The 26,745-nt window shown below is 38.3% G+C and overlaps 1 protein-coding gene across 1 annotated transcript; it reads right to left on the bottom strand.

The window, feature by feature from the left end:
* Positions 1–1,956: 1,956 nt before the first annotated feature.
* On the bottom strand, positions 1,957–26,689 carry UPF3A (UPF3A regulator of nonsense mediated mRNA decay). Its single transcript, XM_050902828.1, has 8 exons — positions 26,600–26,689; positions 15,602–15,700; positions 15,396–15,506; positions 11,874–11,929; positions 11,624–11,782; positions 9,684–9,844; positions 6,417–6,711; positions 1,957–3,448 (listed from the first exon to the last, which is right to left on the bottom strand). Exons 1-8 carry the CDS (start codon positions 26,631–26,633, stop codon positions 3,275–3,277), a joined length of 1,089 nt encoding a protein of 362 aa, XP_050758785.1. The 5' UTR covers positions 26,634–26,689; the 3' UTR covers positions 1,957–3,274.
* Positions 26,690–26,745: the final 56 nt, after the last annotated feature.

The raw sequence follows: 26,745 nt of genomic DNA, 5'->3' as shown, positions 1-26,745 counted from the left end.
GGCAGGGTGATTTCCATATTGCTAGATGTCGATGACCTCAGGACTCAGTAAGAAACAGGGCAACAGACATTCAGTGAAGCTATCAAGTCGGTGAAGATTTTTATTAAATGTAGAGCATTATATTTTAAAAGCAAGAAAACAGATGGCACCAAAGTCAGCTGCGATGTAACCAGACACAATTCCCATTCCGCAGGGATGCTGTATCTACTTTCAGCAAAGCTGAATTTGCAAAACAAAGTTACTATTGTGGCAATAAAGCTCTCACGCCACGCTGAGTTTGCACAAAGACAGGCTGCGAGCCTGCGTTTATTTGGTGTCATCGGGAGAAGCGTAGAAGAACGGGCGAGCACAGAGCAGGTGGCAGCTCCTCCCGCCTGGTCGCCCTGGCGAGGGGAGCAGGCTCGGGCCTTCCTCCATCCCCGTGCAGGAGAGATTGAGGCACGGACTTGGAAATGCATTCTGCTTCTTCAGCCATCGTATTTTGCAGCGTTACCATGAGGTACACGCTGGCTTCCAGCGGGCAGTGCCCCCCACCCCGAGCCCCGGTCAGGCGAGGGGTGCAGTCTTCCCTACAGATACGGCTGTACAAGCCCCCATCCCAAACCCGACCTCTGCTCCCGCAGGCCCGTGCAGCCCTGCTGGCACTGCCCGTGATGGCCATCAGCACAGAGAGGGGAAGCTCAGCAGTGGCGTTTTCTCCGCTGGCAGGAGGCATTTCTCGTTTCCTCAGGGTCACACTTTAGCGGAGAGCCTGCAGGCAGTGCTCCCTCACGCCCTGGGCTCCGGGTGCTCCCGGTGCTGCCTTGCTGCTCCCCTCTCTCCTGAGCTGCTTGTGGCAGGTGTTGCATGGCTACAGAAATGCTCAGGTCCTGCTGGTGGTGGCCGGTACCTTTCGCTAGCCCTCTCAGATGCGGGAGGAATAGATGCCGGTACCTGCTGAGTAAGAGAGGTCGTCCCAAGAGTTCCTTGAGTGGTGCAGCCAAGCTGTCAGGCAGCGGGGGCTCCTCAGGACGCGGCTCGGGATGCAGCCGTGGTGCAGACGCTGACCACATCCACATCCAAATTGGAATGTCCTGAATATTCCTTCCACGTAAATACAGAAGCCAAAGGCCAGGCTCTCTGCCCCCCTGTGCAGGAGGCTGCATTCACAAGAAAGCAAAAATAAGTGAACAGGCCGCAGGCATCCCAGTCAGTGACGGCATGGCAGCTTGACCTGATGGACACGGATGTTTAAAGCCTGACAGTTTTTACTGAGTCGAGGTTTGACGTCCACTCTCTGGTAACTAGAAGAGATGGAAAATAAGAAGCTCCAAATGGAAAATTACTGCTAAATAAACTGTGTTTAGTCAATTACCTATAATGCTATCAAGAGGTCCTCATAACCTAGGCACTCAGGTGAAGGTGGGGGAGTAGCCTGGAAGCCGCCGTTGGCCAAAAGATACCAAGCTCGAGTTTGTGAGCATGTGCGAAATCGCTGCTTTTCTGTGTCCTGCGGGTCCCTCTCACAGGTGAGACCCCTCCTCCAGCTCCCCTGGGCATCCAAGTGGGTGGGAAATACTTGCTTTTGAGCAGACCCTCATGTGGTGAAGATCTCAGCTCCGCCTGGCGCTACTGCAGGAGGACTCTCCTGGCAAGTCTCCTTCTCCTTGGACCACCGAGGGGAAAGCCTGCCCCGTGCTAACCCGACCTGACTCAGCCAGGATGCCAAGACAAAATCCTTTCTCTGCAGTCAGGATAAACTTGGCAAACAAGATAAACTTTAGATGGAGCTAAACCCAAATAATTCTCTAACAGCAGTTTTACTTAAGCTCGAAGTAATTTTAGTTGGCAGCTTCATATTAAAATTCTTCTCAACTGTGTTTTTATCTGCTTCGGAAGAATACAAAGTAGCATAGCATCTCACTTAATTTTTCTAGAGTAATAAATGAAAAAATTGCAGAAGATCACGTCTCAAAATCATAGTCAAAATCTTTTTGCTTTTATTCTATTTAATGCTTAATATCTGGGAAAATACAATAAATAATTTTTCAGTCTAGAACAATTAGATGTTATGCTTAATAATAAAATGTTCATAGAGGATGTAAAAATAAATTAATATCTTACTATTTAACTTCAGTGACAAAGCAGGTCTCAGTTGCAGACAACTGAGACATTTTCAGCCATGAAAGATAAATGAACATATTCTGCCCTTCCGTAAACACGCGGCTATCATTGAAACCAATGGAAGATATATAAATACATACACGCACATATATATATGTGCCTGCATCAGAGGGCAGAATTTGGCCTAGATCTTACAAAATGGTAGTTTGCAGTTGACATTCACGTGTGTTTATTTTTTTAACAAACAGAACTGCAGAACGTTCATGTATCATACATGTTCCAAATGCTGCAACCGTGACTTACATGAAACATTAGCATATAAAAAGTCATCACTGTACAACCACTTTTTTTTTTTAAAGTCAGTGTCAAAACCATAAAAAACAGCTCATTTATTAAAACCAGATATATTGTTTAAGTGCTGAGGTTTGCGTTAGCTTTCTTCTGTTTTAAGCACAAGAATCTATTAAAACATAAAAGGCAAAAGTGGCTCAGAAAATGACGAACTCTCTAACAACATACTGGTAGCTTTACTAACACTTATCTGACGCTATAGTTAATTGAAAAACAATGTAAACACAATGAGGTACAGATACCAACAGACACTTCTCACAACTGTGCAAACTGTGGGCCTCATCCTACAAACACCACTGGCTCCAGAGCTTCCTCCCAGGGCCGGTCCCACCGAGCCCGACTGCAACTCCCTGCAGCAGCCCCTGCCGCTGCCACCTGCAGAAAGGGGTGCTGGGACCCTCATGTCATGCACCAAACACATTTAAAGTGCCTCAGATTTCAAACTGATGCAAATCTACGTTTCATTTCTTTAGACTTGAAAAGGTGAAATAGCTTCTGAAAAGTCTTATATAAATACTCCCTTAAAACTATTAGAGGTTTTCTATTTCAAGATAAATCTAATAAAATATTGAACTGCTTTTAAATTAGGCAAATAGTGTTGTTTGCGCTGCTTTTTGTAAAAAAGCAACAATATTCCTTTGCTGTAAGACACTTCATACGTCTCCAGTCACTCTTCCCTTTATTTTACAGAAAGTAAGAGGCAGAGCTATTATAATTTTGTTGGTGCAATTGCCCGTGGAGTTCTGGACCTATGGATTTTTTTGTGATGACACTGAATCTTAAGTTCACCCCTTTTCACAAGTCTTTCCTCCAGTTTGTTTTATTCTGCTTCTTCACTCTTCTCAGAACCACCTCCAGCTGAATTATCTGCCTCATACTTTTTATCAAGAGCATCTTCAAAGGATTTCCCACTGCAGTCATAGGTTTTACTTGTAGATCCCATGTGTGTTCGAATGCGAGCTCCTGGCTGGTATAACTGCATGGCTGGGCGATCCTAGAAGGAAGGAGATGTGGTTAATGCCCTGAGAAACCTGTGTGGGATACATATGTGGGATTTTAAAGTGATGAATGTTTGTGAAGAGAGTAGATTTTGTGTTAAATCACTTTACATTTCATAAGATCCAGGAAAAAAATGGAGTGTAATGAAAATTGACTGAGTATTTAGTATCTATCTTGTTTATAACACTATTCTTGGGAGCCAAGCATTTTGAATAAATGAAGAAAGCTGTAAACATTAAAGATCCTATGACACATTTGACGTAAACAAGGAGAAATACTGCAGACAAATATCAAACACGCTATTACAGGTAAAAATCTGAAAAGTGTTGCTACCTTCACTAACATCAACTGAGAAGAACAATAGCCCGTGCACTTGCAACTCTGCAGATGAATGACAAATATTAAATGTAAGCATAAAAAAATAAGACAAACCAGAGAACAGTTTAGCAGGTAGCAGCCAAATTATCCTCAACTGAACTTTACCAATTGATACGTGTGCAGTGCTCTTCAAATCATCAATCGTTACCACAATTTAAACATGGAATGCACACTTGAATTATACATATCAAAATAAAATTGCACAGTTATTGCTCCACTTGATCATGCCTTCCATACTGAGTATGAGAGCAGGGCAATTCACCCACTCATAATAAACAAAGTAAGTACAATTTAGGCATGCACAGGCTTTGTGAATGACCCAGTCATACACATGCTGATTTTATCACTGGAAAATGGAAGAAGGAGCCAGTTTACAAGGAAAAGACACCTCAAACTTGCAAATGGTGATGTTCCATAGCTCTTGAGAGCACTTTTAATTCTTGAAATTTCAATAATAAAACATACTGTTTAGAAACTCTGCTTAAGAAGTCTTTTCCTACTAAGAGTATTTACTCTCACGAATACCAGTTTTTAATGTTACGAAGCAACCCATTCACCAAAACCTGAGCTTTTTGACCAAGGTCTTGTGTTAAGTTTAGCAAACAAAATTAAACAGCTTATTTTAAGACAGTGGCAGAGCACTGAAATTGTCCTACACCAAACTATATAAATTTTCAATTGCTTTCATAATTTGAACTCATTCTGGTCTTTTGTTCTTTCATTCTTTTTTCTTATTCCCAATATGCATTTTCCCTTTTTCTTTCTTTTTCCTTCACCTTTGTCTTCTTTGCTCCACTTTTTTCTCCATCTCTTTAGACCAGATATCAAGATTCACTATTAGGCCATACAACTAGATCATTCTAGTTAGTGCTTTGTAGTGTGGTATGACATGTGTAACATACATCTTTCTACATCACAAACAGCTGCAAAAAACTAGATCCTCTGACAAGCAGTGCCCATTGGAAAGTTTACGATAAAGGGTCCAAACGATTTTTCGTATCACAGACTCCGTACCTCGCAGCTGGCATGAAAGCTAGCACAACTGTTACTTACACTGGAAATTTCCCATTTTCTAATTAATTCTTATGAACTTCAGAAAGAAGTTCTATCTCTGCCTAAAAAGTTGTGTTGGCCTTGTTAATTCTATAGGTAAGTTGGAAAACTCAGCCCCTAACTCTTACCTCTGTGATAAATACTCTAAGGAAAAAGTCACCACACTGCAAAAAACTTTACTGATATTGCTTATTTTGTTTAGGCAACAAATCTAGCACTTGACGTGTGGACTAATCCAGAGACTCCACAAGCTACCAGAAGTGCGATGGGAAGAAATAAAAATGAGGCGGCTTCTTAAGGCTTGACAAGAGGCCCCCAAGACCCACCATCCAGTTCCAAGGTCGCAGATTATTTCGCCAGATTTCAAGAGCAGCGTGGCAAGCATGAGGAAAATTGTTTTTCCCATCGTCCTGTTTCTGAACTAGCCACCTTTCCGACTGTTCTACAGCTTGAGCCGCTGCTGTACGTGGAAAGTGGCTAATGTGTATATGCAGATAAATCTCACCCATACTGCCCAGCTGACGGTTGCATAAACAAAAAGCGGGGCACACCAGGCTTTCTGTGTTTGCACAAGGTGACTTGCTTGGCACGCACAGCGAGTCCACCTGAACTTGCTCTACGCACACTCCACACAGACTCACTCTGCACGTGACCAGTTCACTCCCTGTCAGCGTTAGCCCACATCACAGATCAGTCACTTGGTTTGAAAGAAGAGTTTCACATGCAGAATAAATTTCTACACAAAACAGTGTTTCGGTCATCTTTTGTGGAAAATCTAGGATCAGAAGGGAGAGAGAATGAGGGTGACAAGGAGAACCACCTCCTGAAAAGACCCTGGCACATCCGTGAAATCAGACAGTCAGAAAAATGATGCCCATGTCTCTGGGAGACAACAAGGGACAGCTCTACTACACACCCTGCTACAGGCCCCGCTTGCCCTGGTTTTGCACCTGCTCTCTCCCTGACAACAACCATGAGGATAACTTGGCCTAATCAAACGGCAGCCTTTTCGTACTGGCAGGTATACAATACTGAAGAATTTGCACATTCACACCCTCTAAATACAATGGTCTCGAAATTAGCTATTTATTTAAATCCTTATAGTTCCTCTACCGAGCAATGCCTGGCCAATCCATAATATAATTACTTTATGAGCTGGGTAATGGAAGTACATTTTTAAAAGACTAGCATGCCACAGTTTTTAAATTTCACTACAGATCAGAAGTATAACGATTTTTAATACATTCATAAAATACAAGGCTTCCAAGAATAGCGTTCTAAAAATGTTAGGGTTGAAAGGAAGACAGAAAGTCTTCTATATATTGTAAATATGAATGAGCAGAGACCTGTAACCTTATTTTAACTGCTGTTGTCCTCTGATAACAATAGAAAGAAGTCTGGGTTTTACTGAAAATGAAATAAAGAATTGCTTTTTTAGAAAAAGCATCTTTATGCTGAGTTTGCAAAAGTAAAACCTGTGATCTTGAAGCATATTTAACTAATGAAAGATTATCCTAAATGAATAAAAGAACCTTATTTCTTATGCGCTCCTTTTTGGATGCCATGTCATCACACTTGTCCTCTTTACCCAGTTTGTCTACTGCCTCCACAGTGAAGCTGTAGTTGTAGTTCCCTTTCTTTCCTCTGTCTTGGTTGTATCCTTTCCCCCATTTCAGCTCTTCTTCATTCCTTCTCACAAACTTGTCAAACTCATAGTGAGCTCTATGCTTTCTGCCATCATCCAATCGATACCTTTGTCTTTCAGGTTCTTTTTCTCGAAATCTTCTCTCCAAATCTCTTTGCTCTTTGTCACTATCATTTTGTGACCTATGAGTATGTATAAAAAGAAAGAAAATCCAAGCAATTAACAGTAAAAAAAAGCTGCTGAAGGATACAATACGAAGCCTTCCTTTGACTTCAACAGTATTTAGATCAATTGTATGGCAAGGCTGTTTTCTTCTCATTAAAAAGGGGTTATGTGCAATTTTGCTGAATGTCTCATCCGTGTATGTCCGGCCCTTGACTATGCATTCAGTTCAAAATAGCAGACAAAGCTTTGCAAACAAAATCGGACTTTTGTGCAACTGTTGTGGAAGGCCCATTCTTCAACTTTTATCCCTCTCTGCAATCCCATAAATAGTGCCCCAATCCTCTTCACACAAACACATGCGGCATGATTAGCTGTTGTGGCCTGTTCTTGAGGTGACTCACGTATGAGTATTCCCTTGAACGGGAACATTCAGGGCCTGAGGACTTGTGCAGGTATCGTGTATCAATTTGTCAAGTTTTATGACACTATTTAACAAAAATTATTCACTGACATTGCAACTTGCAGAAGGCATTTGTGAAAATGAATACTTATGTTCCAGGCTCTTGTTTATTACGTCTCCAAGTAATTTAGCCTACCTTTGCATATTTTATTTAGGCGAAAGACCATTACCTTACCACAACATAATACTTAATTTCTGCTACGCTGCAATGGGTTTATATTATAAAGACTATTAGTTTGCAACATTTTGCTGCCTGTCTGATACAATTCTCAGCTCTCTTATTCACTTCATTGTTCCTGTTCAGCAAGCGGGTGCTTCTCTCATACAGCCAAACTGCAAATAATGAAGAAAGATTACAGAATAGATAGAACTTTAAAAGGAGCAAATACAGGCAGTTTCTTTTTATATATTACATATTATAAATACTTAAAATTGAAACAGGAAAGTTGCTTTTGACAGTCTGCTCGCATTTTGGGAATCAGCAGACAGAATCAGAGAGGATGGAGATTTTCTAATAGTGTAGTCATCAAATAGTGATATGCTTCTCATTTAGAATGGCTTAATATCAATAAAAGTGTATCTTTCTGTATCACTTTTTTTTTTAAATAACAGAACTGCGAAAATTGTCAGCCTCTGCCAGGAACTTGGGCACTGGTGGGGCTGCCAAAACAGGGGCCCCATCTCAGGAAGAGCTGGAGGTCAGCAACAAAACCTGAATGACATGTAAGTTATTCAACATTTCGCAAGACTGTGCTTTTGACAGCATAACACATTCACCAAGTGGAAGCAATGTCCCAGCTGTCACAGACACCTGAATCAATCACAATTACAGAGATACTGCTGTTTGGTATCGTTTCAAATCTGTATGTGACCATGTACACTCATGCACCTACCGAGGTTTTAATTTGTGGTAGAAAGCTATTGCTACTGAGCCTTAAAACATGGTTTCAAACAGGCAATTCAGTCTCCTGCATGCAGAGTTGGAAGTTACAGTTTATTACTGATTTCTGAGTCAGTGACAAAGGAGTTTCAACTTTAATTCTCGATCCAGCTGAAACAGCTCATAGCTTGCTACCTAATCACACCCACTAATAATCATGATGAAATGAGCACTTGGAAAGACAAGGTAACACTTACTGTACCTGCGCAGCCAAAAGGATTCTGTTTTACACCTGGAAAATCTACATTAATGCCTTATTAAACTTACAGGATCAATAGTAAAAATATTACATGGCACCACCAAAAGCTTAATACATAAAAAGCCTTATTAGCAAACAACTGACTTGCCCCTGCAAGTGTTTCTGTTGACCCTGTTCTGTTTCCTTTGTTGAAGAACATCAACGAAAGAGTTGCTAAATATTTTCAGTTTCCATTAGAGAATAGGAAATGGAAGTTTTCAGCATCTTTCAGGACATACTCAACATATTGAAACACTGAGCCCATGTTTGAAGTCCTTAGAGACAAAAAAAAGATGAATAACGCATGTAGGATATTATTGCTGAATGATTTCTTCAATTAGCAAATTCAGTGGTTTTATTTTCCAGTGTTCAAAGTTTCGTTATTTTTCTATTTACCATTAGGAGAACATTTGCAGCTCCTGCATACTTTTCATAAAAATCAAGAACCTGTGTGGACAAAGGTAAAATTTAAACTACTCAGAATAGGCAGGTAGCCTGCAAGGCTCCTAGAGCGCAATCCCAAACTTCCTCTAATACTTCATATATCATATCTTAGATAACTTATTTAAATGCTCAAGCTTGTCCTTATGTACTGCAAAGTATTTTTGAGAGCTTAGCTGAAAAACTCTACTGAAGAACAAAGTATTATTTATCTCAGCAGCATATTATTCTTAGTTATGTATCTTACGTGTCTTATGGGTGAATCCTGCTTGCGATGGGACACGTGTCAAAGGACAAGAGAGAGAACCAACTGCTGAAAACATTTGTAAGGCATTTCCAGGCTACAGTAGTAATAGAACTGAGCTATACCTCTTGTTCCTACAATTACGTATGTAACACAACAAGGCAGCAGGAGACAGAGACAGCCTTCTGCATGTATCTCTCATAAGGCTATCATTCACACCTTAACTATTCTGCCATTGTCCCATTTATCAAACACATTCATAAGTTTATTGCAGCAAAAGCAAGTGTGAAGGAAAAGTAAGGCATCCTAGCCAATTTAGTCTTTGACATCAGTAATGGAAGGAGGGCCTTACCCGAGCTCTTGATGGGGAACAGGTGAAATAACAATGAAACGCTGAATGACTTTTCACGCAGAAATCCTTCCAATCTGGGATTTCAAAATATTTCACAAATAACAAACTGCCTCCACTAATACTGCCATCAGGTCAGTAAGCTGTTACTAAACACCTTTTACAAAAAGGACAGTGAGAGATTTGTTCACACACAGAATGAAATCAGTTCTTTGCTGACAAAACACCCAGTCAATGCACCATTTATATCATGTTTAAGCCTTGAGATGAAAGTATGTAGGATCTAAATTGAAGCCTAAAAGATAAATAGTACTTACTTTTCCTTAAGGTCTTTTAGTGAACCCTCCAAAGATTTGGATTTTATACTCCCGGATCCAGGTGATTTATCCCATTTGTTCTCCTCAATGTCAGCTTCTTCACCTTTTTCTTTGTGCTTTTCACTGGCCAGTTCATCTCCTTTTTCAGGCTTCTTGAGAAGCTAAGAGATATTTGTTTATATTATGATGTAAAATCATTCTCCTCTGTTGTAACAGACATTTTAACAATGTATTAAATATATCAGTAACCTATTAAGATTGAAGATATCTTATTTAAATGCTAGGAATGTATTTTACAAAGTATGAAATTCAAAGTTATTTAAAAAGGGCAGTTTACTTTTGCTAAGGAGTGACAGTCATTAACAGTCATTCAACTGCACACTTTTAAATATGCTGAGAATATTGGAGAAAGCACTTACCTACTCTTCTCTCCTGAGTTTTATACATAAAGACATTATTATGGTCTACGATTTCTTAGAAATCATATAACAGAGCTCAATGTTACTGCCAATAAGAAGTAGAACCTCTACAATACTACAAAGAGAGCAGGATTAATACTTCACTCCTTGAAATATTCTATACAAAATGTGTGCCACATGAACTACTTGGGATAGACTGGCATATAGAAGTAGGTGCTTAGTATAAATACACCCTGACAGAAATACAGACTGAGGAAAAAATTACGATATTAGCAGAAAAGATCACATTACATTTTCCCCTTGGAGATTAACATTTTCAAGAAGTCTGTTCCTCTCACAATAAATAACCCACACAGGGCTTGAGCAGCGTCTAGCATTACAGGAACAATCTTTATAGAAGGACCAAGTGTCTCAAACTATTTCTCTACCATTTCAGGAATAAGCAGAACATCTCATCAGTCTTTTCATTCCACCAGTTTTTCTGAAATGAGCACAGGTTATTCTTCTCCAATATTTAAAACTACTATAATGTTTCTCTCAGGTAATTTTTGTCTTTTCATTCAGAGACAGAACTAGCTTTCAAGGTCACAACACCACAGATAGGTCATAAATACTGCGGTTTTTTGGACAACCAATTTTGAGTAATACATTTTAAGAAGTAAGTCCGTTTTCTTCTGAACTTCTAGAGTGTTTTTCTTTATGCCCAGATATGAAAAATCTGTAATTTGGCTTCAGAACTTACTATTTTTATACATCCAGGTGAAGGAAACTGTTGTCCAGGAAGAAAAGAGGAAAGAAGTACACAGCTCTGTGGTTTCTCCCCACCACAAGATCTGGAGTGAGTCTGTGCATCCTTGCGTTAAGCTACAGACTCTTATACCAATTTTCCTCTTCAAAACAGCCTACAAAGCCTTTCCAATACCACAAAATTTAGTTTAGATGAATAGTTTTTATCTATGTCGTCTTATACAAATATGGTTTTAAATGTCCAGACTTAATAGCACAAAATACACCTGCCTAAGTGAAGTCATTAAAAGCACATCCATTCAGATTGTTACAAGGCAGCACAGCCTGAAATTAGCAAGACTTTGTTATAACTTGGTTAAAGCATACTATTAAGATACATCAGTTCTGAGCATAAACACAAAAAACTCTCCTCACACATGGCTAGATGAAGATTTACATGACAGAAAGTGTTAAAGCCATATTTGCAATAATCTTCCAACATGTTGGCACAGAACAATTTGGTTCTGTCAGGTTATGTTGGCATAGAATGCAGCAGTGTTGTATAAAGATATCTGAGTTACCTGTCATAACTGCATCAGCACATCATTGTACCTAAGGCAATTAGTCACGCTTTCAAACAATGCTACTTAGTCAAAGCTCTACATTACTTTCCCTTCCAGTCAAAACTGGTTTGGTACCTCCACACTGTACTGTAGTACACTAAATAAACAGTGAGATACCAAAGGAACTTCTGGATAACTTCAACAGAAGAATAATCTTTTTTCATTAAGGTACCTTGATCCTTATTTCTTTTTCAGAAATTTTCTTTTGCTTCTCCACTTCTTTTCTTTTACGTCTTTCTTCTTCTCTGCGCTTCCTTTTCTCTTCCTCCCGCAGACGTTTCTTCTCCAATTCTCTCCGCCTTCGTTCTTCTCTTTTCTCTTCTCGTATTCTCTGAAGAGTTCAAAATGATTAATTGTAAATTGTCCAAAGGAAAACCATGTGAAACATAAATGTTGAACTTCAGGCAAAAGTCTGAACGTACCTGCTTTTCTAATTTTCTATTTTTAATATATTCCAAAAGGGGTGTTGTTCTTCTAGCTAAAACACAAAAAATTTGTGATATAGTGTTCAACTCCTAAAATATGTACTCATTTCTTTACTTTAGTACTAACCTCTTTTTTCTAGCTTTATCTGCAAGGGAGCTAAATAATTAATAAATCTATTTAGTTTATATATTTTTGAAAGCATTCCCATCACTCTGCTTTAGAAACACTTTGTTGCTTTTTTGCTGTTAGGGTCAGAAGCAACAGAGATATGTTGCCTGATTATTTAATGTTTAATTAAAAATCGTATCTTTTCAGTTCAAGAGAATGGCTTTTTTCTCTTGCTCATCAAATGGTTATTTCACCAAAAAGGAAAGAAATGTGTTCAGAATCTACTCCTACATTTTAATTTCGTACATCAAAACCTAGCTATATTGTTGTTCATATACAGCCCACATTACTGTAATCTCACATAGCACTTTTTAATCCCAGATTTCAAAGTACATCATGAAGGAAACATTTTCGTTCTCATATAACATTTCCATTTAACTACCATTTAGCATTCACCTCTACATGGGAAAACAGGATGAATAAGAGGTAAGTAGTTTGTCCCAGGTTACATAGCAAAGTATCAGCAGATTCACTAAAACTCTGGCTTCCCAAGTAACAAATAAAATGCCTCATCTACTGGATCATACAGACATTCTTATGTTACAGAGCTGTCTCTACACTCTGAAATCTAGCCGAAGCCACCTGCCTGAACCATCCTCAGATTCTACAAAAACTTGGAGAACATAATCAAATTCTGTATCATGTATAGCATTCATGACTGTCAGTACTGAATTCAAACTTGAATGCATGTACTTACAGCTGTGAGTAGTTACAACAAATTTTGTCAGTCTTAGATGGCCCAGGATAGTTACAGAAGATGTTTACTACTAGAAATTGCTCTACAGTTATGTATAGGATTCTTCCTCAAATCGGAAGAAAATTTCACTATTGGAATGCATGACAGGATTTGGAAGGGAAAAAAAAAGAAAAAAAAAGAAAAAAAAAGGGAAGAAATAAAAAGTTTTCATCAAATTTGAAATGGCATAGCCAAAATCTAGACACAATTCATATCCCAAAAACATCTGAATGTTTTTGTCTCGAAAGTGTGAATATCCTGGGGGCAACCCATTCATTAATGATAAAACCCTGTTACGCAGTTATAAATGGGAAGGCTTGATAGGGTTCAGTATTTATTTTTAGCAAATATCAATGGTCAAAAGCAACAACCAAAAAAGATTGTTGATTTGAGATCTTCCTCCCTCTATTCCTAGATTTCTCACGCTGCCCCCCCCCCCCCCCCTCTCTCCCACCTGCCCATAATTTTTGACAAATTTTAGGTCCCCAGTCCCTCAGATCTGCAGCTCTGCCTCTCTCTCCTGCTCCCGTAAGTTCTCCTGTCTGAGCAGTGTCCGCCTCTGGGCACTTTTACATGCTGAAAGTGATCACAAATTGTAACTGGAGAGTCTGGGGAAAGGATAAGCTGTACTGGGAGTCCAGAACTTGACCCTAGTCATGACTAAGGCTGTGATGCAGGAGGTTTAATCAGAAATTATAACTTGAAGTTCAAGGGAGAGAGGCAGTGTGATGAGTACTATCAAAAGAGGAGGGCAAAAAAGAATGTTTATCAAACCTGAATCTTACCCATCTTTTTTATGGGCCTTACTGCAAATAAAAATCTAAGAGGTTTTTCTTAAAATGTTTAAGAAATTTTAAAAGAAAATAAATTACAAAATGAAGACTTGTGTCAGCAATAACTTATATTTTATCTTGCTCTCTACAAACAAGCCAGAAGAATGAGCTTATCTTCATCTTGTTACAGAGAAAATCTGTTTATATCTCTCTGTCACACTGAAACTGATGAGCTAATGCATCTGATGTGATGCATCTGATGTGATGTATGTTGGTTTGTGGTAACGCTACCTGGAGAAATGCTGAGAATGTGAGACCCAATTCTGCCAACAAAGTCCTGGGCACGTCTTTCATTGACTTCAGTAGGAAGAACACTTTTGAAACTGGACGTACAACTAAACCCTTACATAATTTTGCTATAAACATGCTATCCACTGAAGTAATCTTTGTTTTTATATTGATAGCAATGACCACAGTTTTGAATAGCAGAAAAAATAAAGCAACTACTTTGATTTCCTGTGATTTAACAGAAACAAAACATTAAAACTCCTACTGTAAAGCTGCCCTCAGCCAATACTGTTACTCAGAAACCTGCAACTCTCAAGACTAATCATTTTCATTGACAGAATATTTTTAAGTCAATAAAACTTTCTTGAAATTGTAAACTTTCTGTAAATTGTAAACTTCTTAGAAAATTTTTACTGCTTTTACTCTGCTGTCAAATACTAGGGAAGATTTGGGGTAAATAAAAATTGTTGGGGAACTTCCCTATCTAGAATAGCAACAAACAAGTTTTATTGATAACAGAATTATCTAAATGACCATACTTCTAACATTTCCATTTCCTCTAAATTATTTAAGTTCCAAATCTCTCCACTCAACTCTCAAACAGCAGTAACAAGCAATAGGACAAGAGGAAATGGCCTCAAGTTGCGCTAGAGGAGGTTTAGATTGAATATTAGAAAAAATTTCTTCACTGAAAGGGTATCAAGCACTGGAACAGGCTGCCCAAGGAAGTGGTTGAGTCACCATCCCTGGAGGTATTTAAAAGACGTGTAGATGTGGTGCTCAGGGACATGGTTTAGTGGTGGACTTGGCAGTGTTAGGTTTACGGCTGGACTCGATGATCCTAAAGGTCTTTTCCAACCTAAATGATTCTATGATCCTAGTATGATTCTAAGAGGTGGCTACTTTTACACTGTAAAGAAATAATAGCGAAGGTTGATTTTTTTTTCCTACTCGATTGTCACACCTAAGGAAAGAGTAAGTGTTCTGCATGTTGTCACTTGGAGATACAGCACATCAATATTCCATGTCATCCTGAAAGCTGCATACTAGCATTGAAGACTTCAGTGTTGATCTTACTAAAGATTCCCCCTGAGACTGTGAAAATCATGCTGCATGCATACAGAAAACAAGGTGTTGCCTTACTTTCAAAGCTTTTGCAGAATCTTGACCATGAGAACAAAGAGAGATCATTTCATGTTTCTCAATAAAAGCAGCTAATATCAGGGATCAATTGTTAAGTATTCAGCTATTTTATATTTTAAAATAAATCTTCCATCTTTTAATACATCTGTAAGTATTCAGAAGTATTAAGGACCTATGTCTGAAGCCACTGTGCATGCAAAACTTCCACTGAAGTCAAGTGATTCCATGCGTAGAGACTTAAAAGAATAGGTGGGGTGCTTCCTGCCACTATTTGGCTGGAAAACAAAAATTTAACTGCGATAATCTCAATCTGTTAGACTGAACAGGTCAGCTCTTGCAGGTAATATCATAAAGATATAAAAATAAGGTATTTAATATTCTCAATAACAAGAAAAATCAAGAAAACAGACCAATGAGTTCCCTTGTTTTGGCCTCAATCTCTCCCAAAAGAATCTCAGGATTGGCACAGATTTTCTCTTCATCAGCACAATAGCTCTCTAAAAATTTCCTATATTCTGGATCTGTGAAGAAAAATTTTTGAATTATGTTAATACTTTGCAATGCATGACAGAAATGGAATCTATTTTCCACTGTGACGCCAAGAAAATATGTTTACCGTCTTCAATGCTCCCAGCTTTGGCATCTTTCTTCTTCAGCTTCTTTTTTGAAATCTTCTGGAATGGAGCAAATTCAACCACTGCAGGATACTCCAAACCTTAAAAGAGACAATGCTTAATTTTTTGAGGGGGAGAAACATTCCCTATATTCAAGTAAGATTTTCAAAACTCTTGAAACTTGTGTTGGGCAGTGTTACTTGAAATCAAAGGTGAGTGTTTCTACAATCCAATCCTAAACTTCTAATGAAAAATTACATGTAGCAGTATTTTAGGTTCAAAACAAAATACATTTATATTTTAATTATATACATAAACATTAAATATTTTTTGGACATCCTAACAAAGACTGTCAAAATGAAGATGAGTACTGTTGCACAATAAAATTCTTGCATTATCATTTATAATTCCCTTTTAATTCTTCACAGATAGTCACTGATCAGAAAAATTTACATAAAATCTCAGCCTGACAAGTGATAAGTACTACTGGGAAATGAATCTGAAACAATTGAGTTGCTTCTGTAAAGTTCTGTTGCCAAAAAGCTTAAAAAATAAATAAATGCTGGGTAATATGTAATAATAAAACATACCACCTTCTTTCAGAACCAAAACTGTAAAACTCAGCATGTAGAATTGTGTGAAACTTCTTTTTTTCTGTTTACGATGGACTACGCAACTTCTTGCCTGTGTTTACTGGCATGGATTCTTTGTTTTGAGTTCTGCCTTAAACAGTGGATTCTGCTTTGGACTGGAGTCAGAACTGTGTGTAGCTTTTGAATTTTGCCTGGTTTCCACTTGCAGCAGGTTCAAGATTACACTTTGATCAAGTCCACTGAAAACTTGGCTTAAATCTGCTAGAACATTTGTTAACCTTATTGAACCTGGTAATCCGTGTTTTAATTTTAGCCTCATAAATGCAATGCTGCCACAAGCCTCGCCAGAGGGCACCTTTGATCAAAACTTGTGCTCTTTATTTGCACAGTCAATCGTGCCAAACGAGCCAGCTGTGTCCAAGCTCAGTTTTGCAACGTACAGAATATTCTGGCTTCAGTCCAGCCTAACACTGAAGAACGTGCTTAATTTAGGCAAAGTGAAGTCTTGGTAGAATCATAAAAACAGTTTCTTTCTAGTTTTTCATCCAAAACACCCAGAATTTGAAATCTGTGAATCACACACTGCAAGGAATGTGTTGTTCTCCATCTCTAGGAAAATCCATCCAAATCTGACTGAGCTAGAAGCCTATAAAATACGTCAGGTAGGAAATGCTGAAGAGGAATTTGTTAGTTTGACAGAAAGCTTCTTTAGAGATCAACTCTCCAGTAAGAGTGGACAGGACTTTTTGCAGGACCTCTGCAACACTGAGTGTACAGAATAGATAATGTCTATACAAGAAACCCAGAAATCTGTATCTGTTTTATACAACCCATGCCATTTTTTACAGAGGTATGAGTGAATGAGGCAAGGAACTGCTAAAGGGCAAGCACCATTTCTTGGCTATGGCAGTTTCACGCTACTGTAGGAGACCTGGATTTATCCACGCCTACATTACAGAATTTTTCTTTACTGTTGGGCAAACTTTTGCAGACTGAACATTTTAAAGATGGCAACCAATTTTGCCACTCTTGTTCTTGGAACTCAACTCAAGATGTCTGCAAACGATCTAAACAGTCAAGCTGTACATATCTCAAAGTGGGCAACCAAAATGATGAAGTCAAGTTTTCATCTTGCTTTTTCAAAATAGGATTAAGTGGTACAACTTTATCTCACAGAAACACACTGAATATTTAACGATTCATGCTTACAATGTGTTCAGTTACTGTTGTGATGAATTGTGAAGCTTGCATAAGATAATTATCTTAATAGGATCTTGACAGTGTATTGCTTAAGGTACAAGAATGCAGATAAAGCATGCACACCACAGAGACAAGCAAGACTGCATGGACAAATATATTTTGCACTTCATTATCTTTTAAGTGCTACATTTTAACATATTTTTATGTCATTAACTGTATATTGAGAAAAGAACCCTGGCATAATTAGCAAAAAGGAAGTAAATTAATGTTCTGAAATGGTATATGTATATATACACTTAATATCTTACAAATAGTCCAACCTTTATTATCAATGAAGACATAGCCATCAAAGCGATCTCTAAAAAGAAGGATGTCCTCAGGATTTCTAAAGTTAATGTATGCTCTTGAGTAGAGATGAGGATAAAGGCTGCAACAAGAAACAATTTTATTTTCTGTTATTTACTATTCTGTTCAGGACTAGGAAAAAAGTCAAACTAGAAGGATCACACTGCAATTCTCATCTTCTTTGAGAAACAGCTACCTTAAACAAGCATATCAAAGTCTTTACGTATACATACCTAATTATATATATGACAAAAAGTAACTGAACAACTGAGTTCCTGGATGCAACTGTGAAATTTATTCTGAACTGAGACAAATATTTCTAGTTTGTTTTGTCTCCCTAAATTGCAAAGCATATGCTTCCATTGTGCAGGATCAAAGCTTTAAGTCTAATATTTCATGATTTAAGAGATATGAATAAGAGCAGTGTTTTTGGGGAACTTCTTGAGCATGCTAAGAAAATCTTCTGTCTCTGACTCAGGAGAAGGTAAGTAAAAGCTCCCAGTGAAAGGGCAGTTGCCAAGCTGCCACTGTATTTAAAGAGATTTCCACCTTTAAGAAAGATTAAATAACCTAATAATTGGCAAGATAATCCACTGAATTATATACAAATAAATCAACTTCATCTGACATACATGTGTATCAATATATATGCAACGTCTAGTTGTGAAGAACAATTACTGGGAAAATCCAAAGCATTTCTAGCAAAAGAAAGAACAGGTACTTACCTAAAATAATTCTGATTCTTCAAGAATTTATTGGCATAGATCCCACTCCAGGGGTAAATGTTTAATGTGCCTGATAAAAACCTCAGGGTTGGCACACCACAAACCACAATAAAACTGAAGTAATTCAATGAATTACCACCCATCAGCTAAGTTATTGTGAGTCATGGCATGTACAAGCTTTAAACCCCTGCAACTGTGATATAAAACAGTTTGGCTTAAACTGCCTTCAATGATGCCTATGTATTATGCCAGGTTTTTTAACATATCTGAACACAAGCCCATAACTTTAAAATACCTGTATTGGCAATACTATTGCCACACATGGCCTGTCTTCAGACAAACTCACCAGCAGCAGCAGGAGACAACAGATACACAGTTGCAACTGTATTTCAATCCCACAGCTAGTTCAGAATCAGGTTTCACAATGAGTGAGAAAGAGCAAAAATACGGGTTGGATCACAGGATCCACACATGTGGCAGCTCAAAGCAACACAGTTACTACAAATTAAGTATTTTTTTCTTTTTCAAATATGCATCCATATTGTCGTGGTTTAACCCCAGTCAGCAACTCAGCACCACGCAGCCATTTCCCCCTCCCCCTCCCAGTGGGGTGAGGAGGAGGAAAGGAAGGAAAAAAAAAGTAAAACTCGTGGGTTGAGATAAGAACAGTTTAATAACTAAAGTAAAATATAATACTAACAATAGTAATAATGAAATATAATAATAATAGTAATGAAAAGGAATGCAACAAAAAGAAGGGGGGGGGGGGGGGGGGGGGAAGGAAAAAAACCAGTGATGCACAATGCAGTTGCTCACCACCCGCTGATGGATGCCCAGTTAGTTCCTGAGCCGCAATCCGCGCCTCCCGGCCAACTCCCCCCCGGTTTATATACTGGGCATGACGTTCCATGGTATGGAATACCCCTTTGGCTAGTTCAGGTCAGCTGCCCTGGCTGTGCTCCCTCCCAGCTTCTTGCACACCTGCTTGCTGGCAGAGCATGGGAAAATGAAAAGTCCTTGGCTTAAGATAAGCGCTACTTAGCAACAACTCAAACATCAGAGTGTTATCAACATTATTCTCACACCAAATCCAAAACACAGCACTGTACCAGCTACTAAGAAGAGAGTTAACTCTGTCCCAGCCGAAACCAGGACAATTCCACTTTGGGTGTTAGAAGGTGACAATAAAGAGCAGTGCTGTCAATAACTAACCAATGATTTTGTAAACCCACCAAACTTGTGTTTGATATTGTAGCCAGGAGAAATATTTTAAAAAAACTAGAGGGCTTTTTTCATTTAGATGTTTTGCAAATGCCAGCTATGGAGTGTTTCTACAGCATGCAGAGGATAAACCTTCTCATTCTAAGGAAGAGGTATTTCATCCATAGATACTCACTATATTTTGATATTCTAGGGTGGGAATAGCATTGAGTGAACTGTAAGCAGGTAACCACAAAAATGCCTGCTAGGGCATGGCTAGGGCTATGCTGCTGACACAAAGCAGTGCTGAAAGACGCTACAGGCATGGCATGCTCCCTCATCTGCCACAGCCTACACAGATGTCACACAGCTACGGACCGCTTGCAAGCAACCAGTAGACAGCTTGACCAAATGAGCGTGGTGGCACACGGCTGTGTTTTGTCATGGGGTTCTGCAAACCCTGCAGAATCCTCTGTGATCAGATTTGCAAACCTCCAGTCTGCACATGCAACACAAGATATCTCAAGGGTCGCTGTGGAGTTACCACCAAGATGCAAAGCAGACAAAACAAGCCAGCTTCCTTCTCATCGGTTTCAAAGCAAAAAAAAAGATGAAATTTAACACTTTTCATAATTACATACAGTTAAAAAAAAATCTTTTAAAAAGGCCTACAAGTGTATGCAGAGGAAATTTTATTGTGGCAATCTATAGCTCTGCTGGAAGAAATGTCTCTGTGCTGCCTAATGACTGGAACAGTGAAGAAGTCTCTTTGATAACTGCTGGCTCCCAAGAAGAAGTAAACTTCCTTCTCTGTCATGTTAACAGGACTATTCTTATGTTTCATGTTCTTTGACGTTTAAATTAAATGAGGTCTATACACTTGAAGTGCTGAAGATTCACAAGACAAAACCAGAAATCACAAGACAAAAATCAGAAATTATTTTTCAGCCCAGTTATTATTATCTGAGATCGAGAAACTGAGTTTCAGTTCCAAGTCTAAACAACTATTTCCGTGTTTTATCCATCTTCAGTTTTTGTAAAATACTAAAATTTTCCATAGATCAAAGACTGGGACTCAGACAAGTGTCCCAGCCACTACATTATTGTGGCACTTCTTCTCTGTCTCAGTGCACAGCAAACAGCTTCATCATATAGTTGGATTTTTTTTTTTTCTGCAGTAATTTAGAACCTTATGGTTGGACACATAACCATCGTGAAACAGAACTGAAAATACAAAGACTTATTCGTTCCTTGTTTTCCTTTAGCTTGTACATCAACGCCATCTGTTTCATCCGCTTTGGCAACACAATCTTTTCCTGGTACACAACATAATATTTTTCTAACATTTTCAGCTTAGGCTTATCAGAGTGAGTATCTTTTGAAACAGAGAAACATTTGATATGGTTATTAAGCATTTATTAGTAAGAAAAAACTGAGTCTGAAATGTACAAACAGGACTCTGGAAAGCAGAGATTTAGAATTTACCTTGCAAATAAGGGATCCAATGTTGTTGCTATACATTATTAACATCTTCAAGAACTTCATTCACATCAGCAGAAACATACAAAAATATAAAAGCATGCTTGTGCACAGTAGAATATTGATGTGCACAGCAGCACAATAAAATAGGATTGTCTGTCCATTACTATTGCTATGTATCAGGGTAGAAGGTTGTAGAAACATGACTACAACAATGCTTAGCAATTATGGGTTCCTTCTCTGACGGAGCCACTTCTACAAATAAAGAGTTGGTTCTCATATGCATGCAAGTTAGCTGTCAGAGTGCTTAGTGTATAAAAGCCTAATCACTGAGTGCTTCAGACCCCTGTCTTAGGCTTCTTACCCAGCAAAGTGTGCATTGTGCCTAAAATTCACTCTCTAAATGGGAAGCTAACGAAACCTAGCAAATCGGAAATGCTTAGCACTGGCCTGCACATAAAATACTGTCTCTTACTCTGGGTTTCAGACACCTGACTTCCAACTGCTGCTCCCCACCCTGGCTTCCCTCTTCACCTATCTACTGAGAACTCACCAGCATGACTGAGCAGCAAAGAATGCACAGGGCTTCACAGGGCCACAGGCACTCTGTGGCTAATATCCTCTCCTAGGAAGAAACATTCCTGCTCTACTTTTGTACTTTGTATTTAGCAGTTATTGGATAAAATACAGCTTTTGCTCTTCAGGATTTTGCCTTCCAGCTCAGTCCTACAGAAGGGCCACTGGACCCTGTGTGCCTCCTCCTTTTTTCAAGTATCTACCAGCATAGATTTCATTTAGAATTTGAAATTCCATTTTGAGGTTGCATGGTTAGTTTTATAATCAGACAGGTGATTCTATTTTGCCATATGTTTGCTGTCTATAATGCTGCTTTCCATCCATATCATGTTTTGGACAGATGCACTGCACATGATGTTGGCATCTCTGGGATATCACTTAGAGCAATCTCTATGGAAATAACCCAGATGAGTCTGACCGTACACATTTCTTCAGTACAACACACTGTTTCTTTGTTTTCAGCTGTGCATTCAAGGGTATTCAATCTTTCAGGTTACGTGTATTTCTATAATACTTAGTCTATCATGTCTTTAAGCCCTTACTTTTATAGTAATTTTAATAACAAACAGATTCTAATAGTTTACTTCTTCTACAAAGTATCTTTTAACAGAATTGTGTAAAAAGATTCATATACAGGAAAGCAATTTTAAATAGTCATCTACAATGTAAACAGCAACATGTAAACTATAAAAAGTCATCACATCTTAGTAAAATACTTATCAACTTATCAATCCTGGTGTGTGTGTATATATATAAACATATATACTTACATGTATATATAGATCTCTACATGTAAATTTTGGAGTGTTAAACAAACTCCTCCATCCATTCATGTAGTACATAGTAATTTCTGTTCAAACGGATAACTCATCATCTACATCGTCATGTCAAGCTAAAATCCACTGGCCTTCATCCTGTTGCCTCTCACCTTCTGTGGTCATTCACATAGTGGACGGAACTGGCATAATTTTAAATTAACTTAGCCTTTCCTTTTTACAGATATCAATGAGCACAATTTGCCTGGCAGAGGAGAAGCAGAAACACTATGCAGTTGTGATAACAGACCGTCACTCATTCCATCCAGAACATAGTAGTGGTGGTTCCCTTGAACCTCTAAAGGTACTGCCCTTTCAGAGCTGCAGTTCCTGGGTGCATACTGCCATCCTACAGCATTAATGCTATTTGCCTACAATAATCCCGAGTAAAATGTTGGGAAGCAGTTATGAAGGGAAAAGGAGGAGCACTGTTTGCAAGAAGCTTTATCACTGTCTGTGATACGTGGCACGGCATCAACTATTTGACTGGCTTTCACATAGGCAAAGCTCCTGTTCAGATCTCTTTACTGTCATAACCTCACAAGACTACTGCTGAGTCCTAGCACTCAGCATTCAGTGCCAGTCCCAAGGGATGACCCAAATCCTGCAGGGCCAGAGCTCAATCACTTGACTCAAGTTTTAGAAGACTCAGAAACATTTACATGCAGACAAAAAAGAGTATCTGGAAAAAATAGTTAGTATTTGGAGTCCGAGAACAAGATAGACTGTCAGGAAGGCAGAGTCTTTATTATCAGCTATAGATAGTGTGTCTATCCAGCAAACATCCCTAAAGGCCGTAGAATCAGTCACAGAAACAGTGTTTTGTTTGTATTTTGATGTCAATGTACATGAGAATAAATGTAATGCGGTGAATCAGATGAATCCGAAAAAATGGACGAAACACAATGCAAGTCACTTTATGAAATTTTACTGAAATGGATGTAATTGAAAGTATTATACAGTAACGACATTACTTAATCAAATGAAATTTTAAGAAGTTTTATAGCTTGCCTATAATAAGACACTGTAAACTTAAAGATAACCTTTAGACTGCAAAAACAGAGAAACTGGAGTTGATATGCATATCTTGTTTGTTTTGTCATCTTGGGTGAGATGACCTCGGAAATAAAAATGTAGAAACAGCTATAGTTAGACCTCTCTAGTCCTCTCTCGAACAGCAACTAGTAGAGGATGCTTAGAGAAAGTTTATTAAAAATGGGAAACTATACACTGACACTTCACCTAGTATATCATTTCAGCTACTTGCAGCCTAGGGACTCTGTAAGACAGAACTTGTATCCTTGTGTTTAATAGGTTTTCATAGATAAATATTTGCCTAAATAAGTATTTGTCTAACTGCTCTTTAACCGTTTTCAACCTCCATCATTTCTGGCATCAATTTCTGACAAGGAGTTTTATGGTCTAACAGAGTGTTTTGTGAAAAAAAGCCTGTACTCCATAGCTGAAGAAATCTGAAGCTGAAGAAACTTCTGTTAGCTAGAGTTACACAGGATGGGGTTAAACTGAGATGTTACAGCTCTTAAGGCAAATTTGTCTGCTTCTGCATCAAAACATTTGTATGCCCCTTTCTCTTTCCAACAAACAGATCCTCTTCACTGAGTAGCTTCTCCAAATCATTCTCTTGTTAGGTAACATGAAGTTTGCTTTTAATTTAATTTAAATTGCTTTTAATGTTTTTATTATCACTGAATTCTCTGGATTGGTTGCCACTATGCACACAGCACAGGATCTAGAAAAAAGCTAATTGGTGAAAGACAGAGGGCACTGTAGAGAGAACTTGCCCACCTTGTCCTTTAGCTCTTCTTGTTAGCTGGAATGGCATGAAGACACATCCACAGAGAGTATTCTGAAATTCTGTGAACTGTCCATAACATGACAGATTACTGCAACACAATGCTTTATAGTCAGAAAAGAGTTCGCCGCAGCATAAGACACTAAGACTCACTGTATTAATCTTGTCTCTAACTTACAATTTCTGAAAGTCTACTGTATATTCTAGAGTGTGTGAACACGTAAAGAGCTAAACCATAAACAGATGTACACAGGTCATGCTGAAAAATTCAAACTTCTATGAATACATTTTTTTCTAGAGAGTTTAAATTTATGAAAGCAGAAGAGAGCATGAATCCAAAACTCAGGAGGAAGAGAACATTTTTCTCCCAGACCATTATTTTATTACAGGGCTTATACACAGGACTCAAGGAAACTGACAATCCAAGTAACACATATCAGAGATACCATTGGTCAAAAAAAAGTTTAAAAATGTGTATTCTTTGCTTGCTGCATCCTGAAGTCTAATAGCAAAACACTATAAGAAATACAGCTTTATTTTCTTCACACTTGTTACTTTTAATCACCAAGATCTGCTCTTCAAGGCAAACGAATTTTTAAAGTTTTAAGCATGTCCTCATCCCTCTACCAGAAGGATCTCCTGTGTCATATATGCCGTCTAACAAACTTTTTTATATATATACATATGTTCTGTCCCTAGCTATATTAAAGTATATGACAAATAACACAGCATGAGAGAAAAACCACAATATCTTTCAGCAGTAACCTGACATGGATGCAATTAAATGAGTGAACAGCAAGGTTTTTGAGTACTCCAAATTTCATCACATAAAAGTAGAGAGAAAAATGAACTTTATATGTACAACTGTTGTCAGTGCCTTCTCTTCTCTAAGATGGCTGACTCCCTAAATTCTTATGCCAACAATTGCTCTAGAAAATTAAAATTGTAATCTTTTAACCATTTCCTGGCATTTGTGCAGCTAAACACACTGAAGACAGAGACACTTCTTCAGAGAATTTTTGGTTTGCCTTTGATATTTTCCCCTTATCAAATCAACAGCTAGGACAGAAGCCTTAAAGAAACCCATTTGGAAATATGGATGACGAGGTTCAGAAGAAAAATGTAAGTAACTACAAAGACTTTCAATCAGACTATACTATCCTCTTTCCTAACTTCACATCCTTTGTGGTTCTACCAGAAAAGCCGAAGCACCTATTTAGTTGCTGCACATATGTGTAACTGCCTAGGTCAGGCAACTCCCACAAAGCTTCGCTAAACAGACATTTCTTCCTTTCCGACCGTGGAATGGATTCTGAGAGAACCTATATAGTCAGAGTTAACCATCTAATAACACAGTGGTGGCAAGAAGCGGCAGTATCCTTTCAAATAAAATCAGCCCAGGAACCAGACCATTCCAAGTGTAATTTGCCACGAACAATTCCCTACAAAAGAAAGACTATCTGCTCTGGGTGGGGTCACCTGTAACATTAAAAGCTGGTCAGCAATAAACATCCAGGATCTCTCTGTAGTCAATGGAAAGAATCTGGTGCCTGTGGAGGATGATTCATCGCACGCTAAGATAGGCTAAGACAGGCAAGATGGATCTTATACTTTAGTTTTCCAGAACACATGCAGATGTAGCATACAGGGTATTTTGTTTATTTTAATGGTTAAGTTCCTTCTCTTCCAGAAATTGTTTTGTTCGAAAGGGAATCGTATTTTACCACTGCGATACTCAGTAAACTATATAAAAATACTAGCAATTCTGACTGATTTTAAATGAACCACTATTTCTTTTTTTTTTAGTCTTGAATGAGACAAAAATGAATAAAACTGGATTATTTGAAAAACTGCATGAAATAAATACAAAAACACGTAAGCATACAAAGCAACTAAGCTCAAATGGCACTCATGAAAAAACTTCTGTGACATTCGCCCTAGGGTGACTCTTTCTCACAGCCGATAAACAGTCTGTTGCATTTTACCGATGAAAGTTAAAAGAAACATCAGGGTTTCCAATAAAATTATGTCCTATTCATATAAAAAAAAAAATCTGTTTCAAAATCACCAGTGTAAAAGAAAAGGGCAGGAATGCATTGCCTCTGCATATGTATCCAGCTTTTCACAAATACGTTAAGTAAATAACAAAACTAACAAAAAGGGCTTGATGGAAAAAATATGTGATTTTGTATGTCCAAAATACCTTAATTAGGTTTTAAGCACCTGAAAACCCGCACAAACAGCTCATCCTCACCTGGGATCAGCAGTGCAAAACTCAAAATAATCATGGGCAGGTAAAGGATGTAGCTGTTCCTCCAGTTGCTCCTTAGTTAGACAAGGAGGAAGCCGTCGAATAACTACCTGCATATATAAAAGAAAATGGAGATTTTTCTTTGATCT

The sequence above is a fragment of the Gymnogyps californianus genome, chromosome 1, assembly GCF_018139145.2.
Source record: "Gymnogyps californianus isolate 813 chromosome 1, ASM1813914v2, whole genome shotgun sequence".
In the NCBI taxonomy this organism is placed as follows: Eukaryota; Metazoa; Chordata; class Aves; order Accipitriformes; family Cathartidae; genus Gymnogyps; species Gymnogyps californianus.
This window is presented reverse-complemented; position numbering and strand designations above follow the sequence as displayed.

What these genes read in the sequence shown, in the direction of transcription:
- UPF3A (XM_050902828.1), bottom strand. Translation starts at nt 26,633, where the DNA reads ATGATTATTTTGAGTTTTGCACTGCTGATCCCAG. An exon ending in CAAAACAAGGGAACTCATTG is followed by an intron (nt 11,930 to 15,395) that starts GTCTGTTTTCTT and finishes TTTGTGTTTTAG; the next exon opens with CTAGAAGAACAACACCCCTT. An exon ending in AGGAGCGCATAAGAAATAAG is followed by an intron (nt 3,449 to 6,416) that starts GTTCTTTTATTC and finishes CCTTCCTTCTAG; the next exon opens with GATCGCCCAGCCATGCAGTT.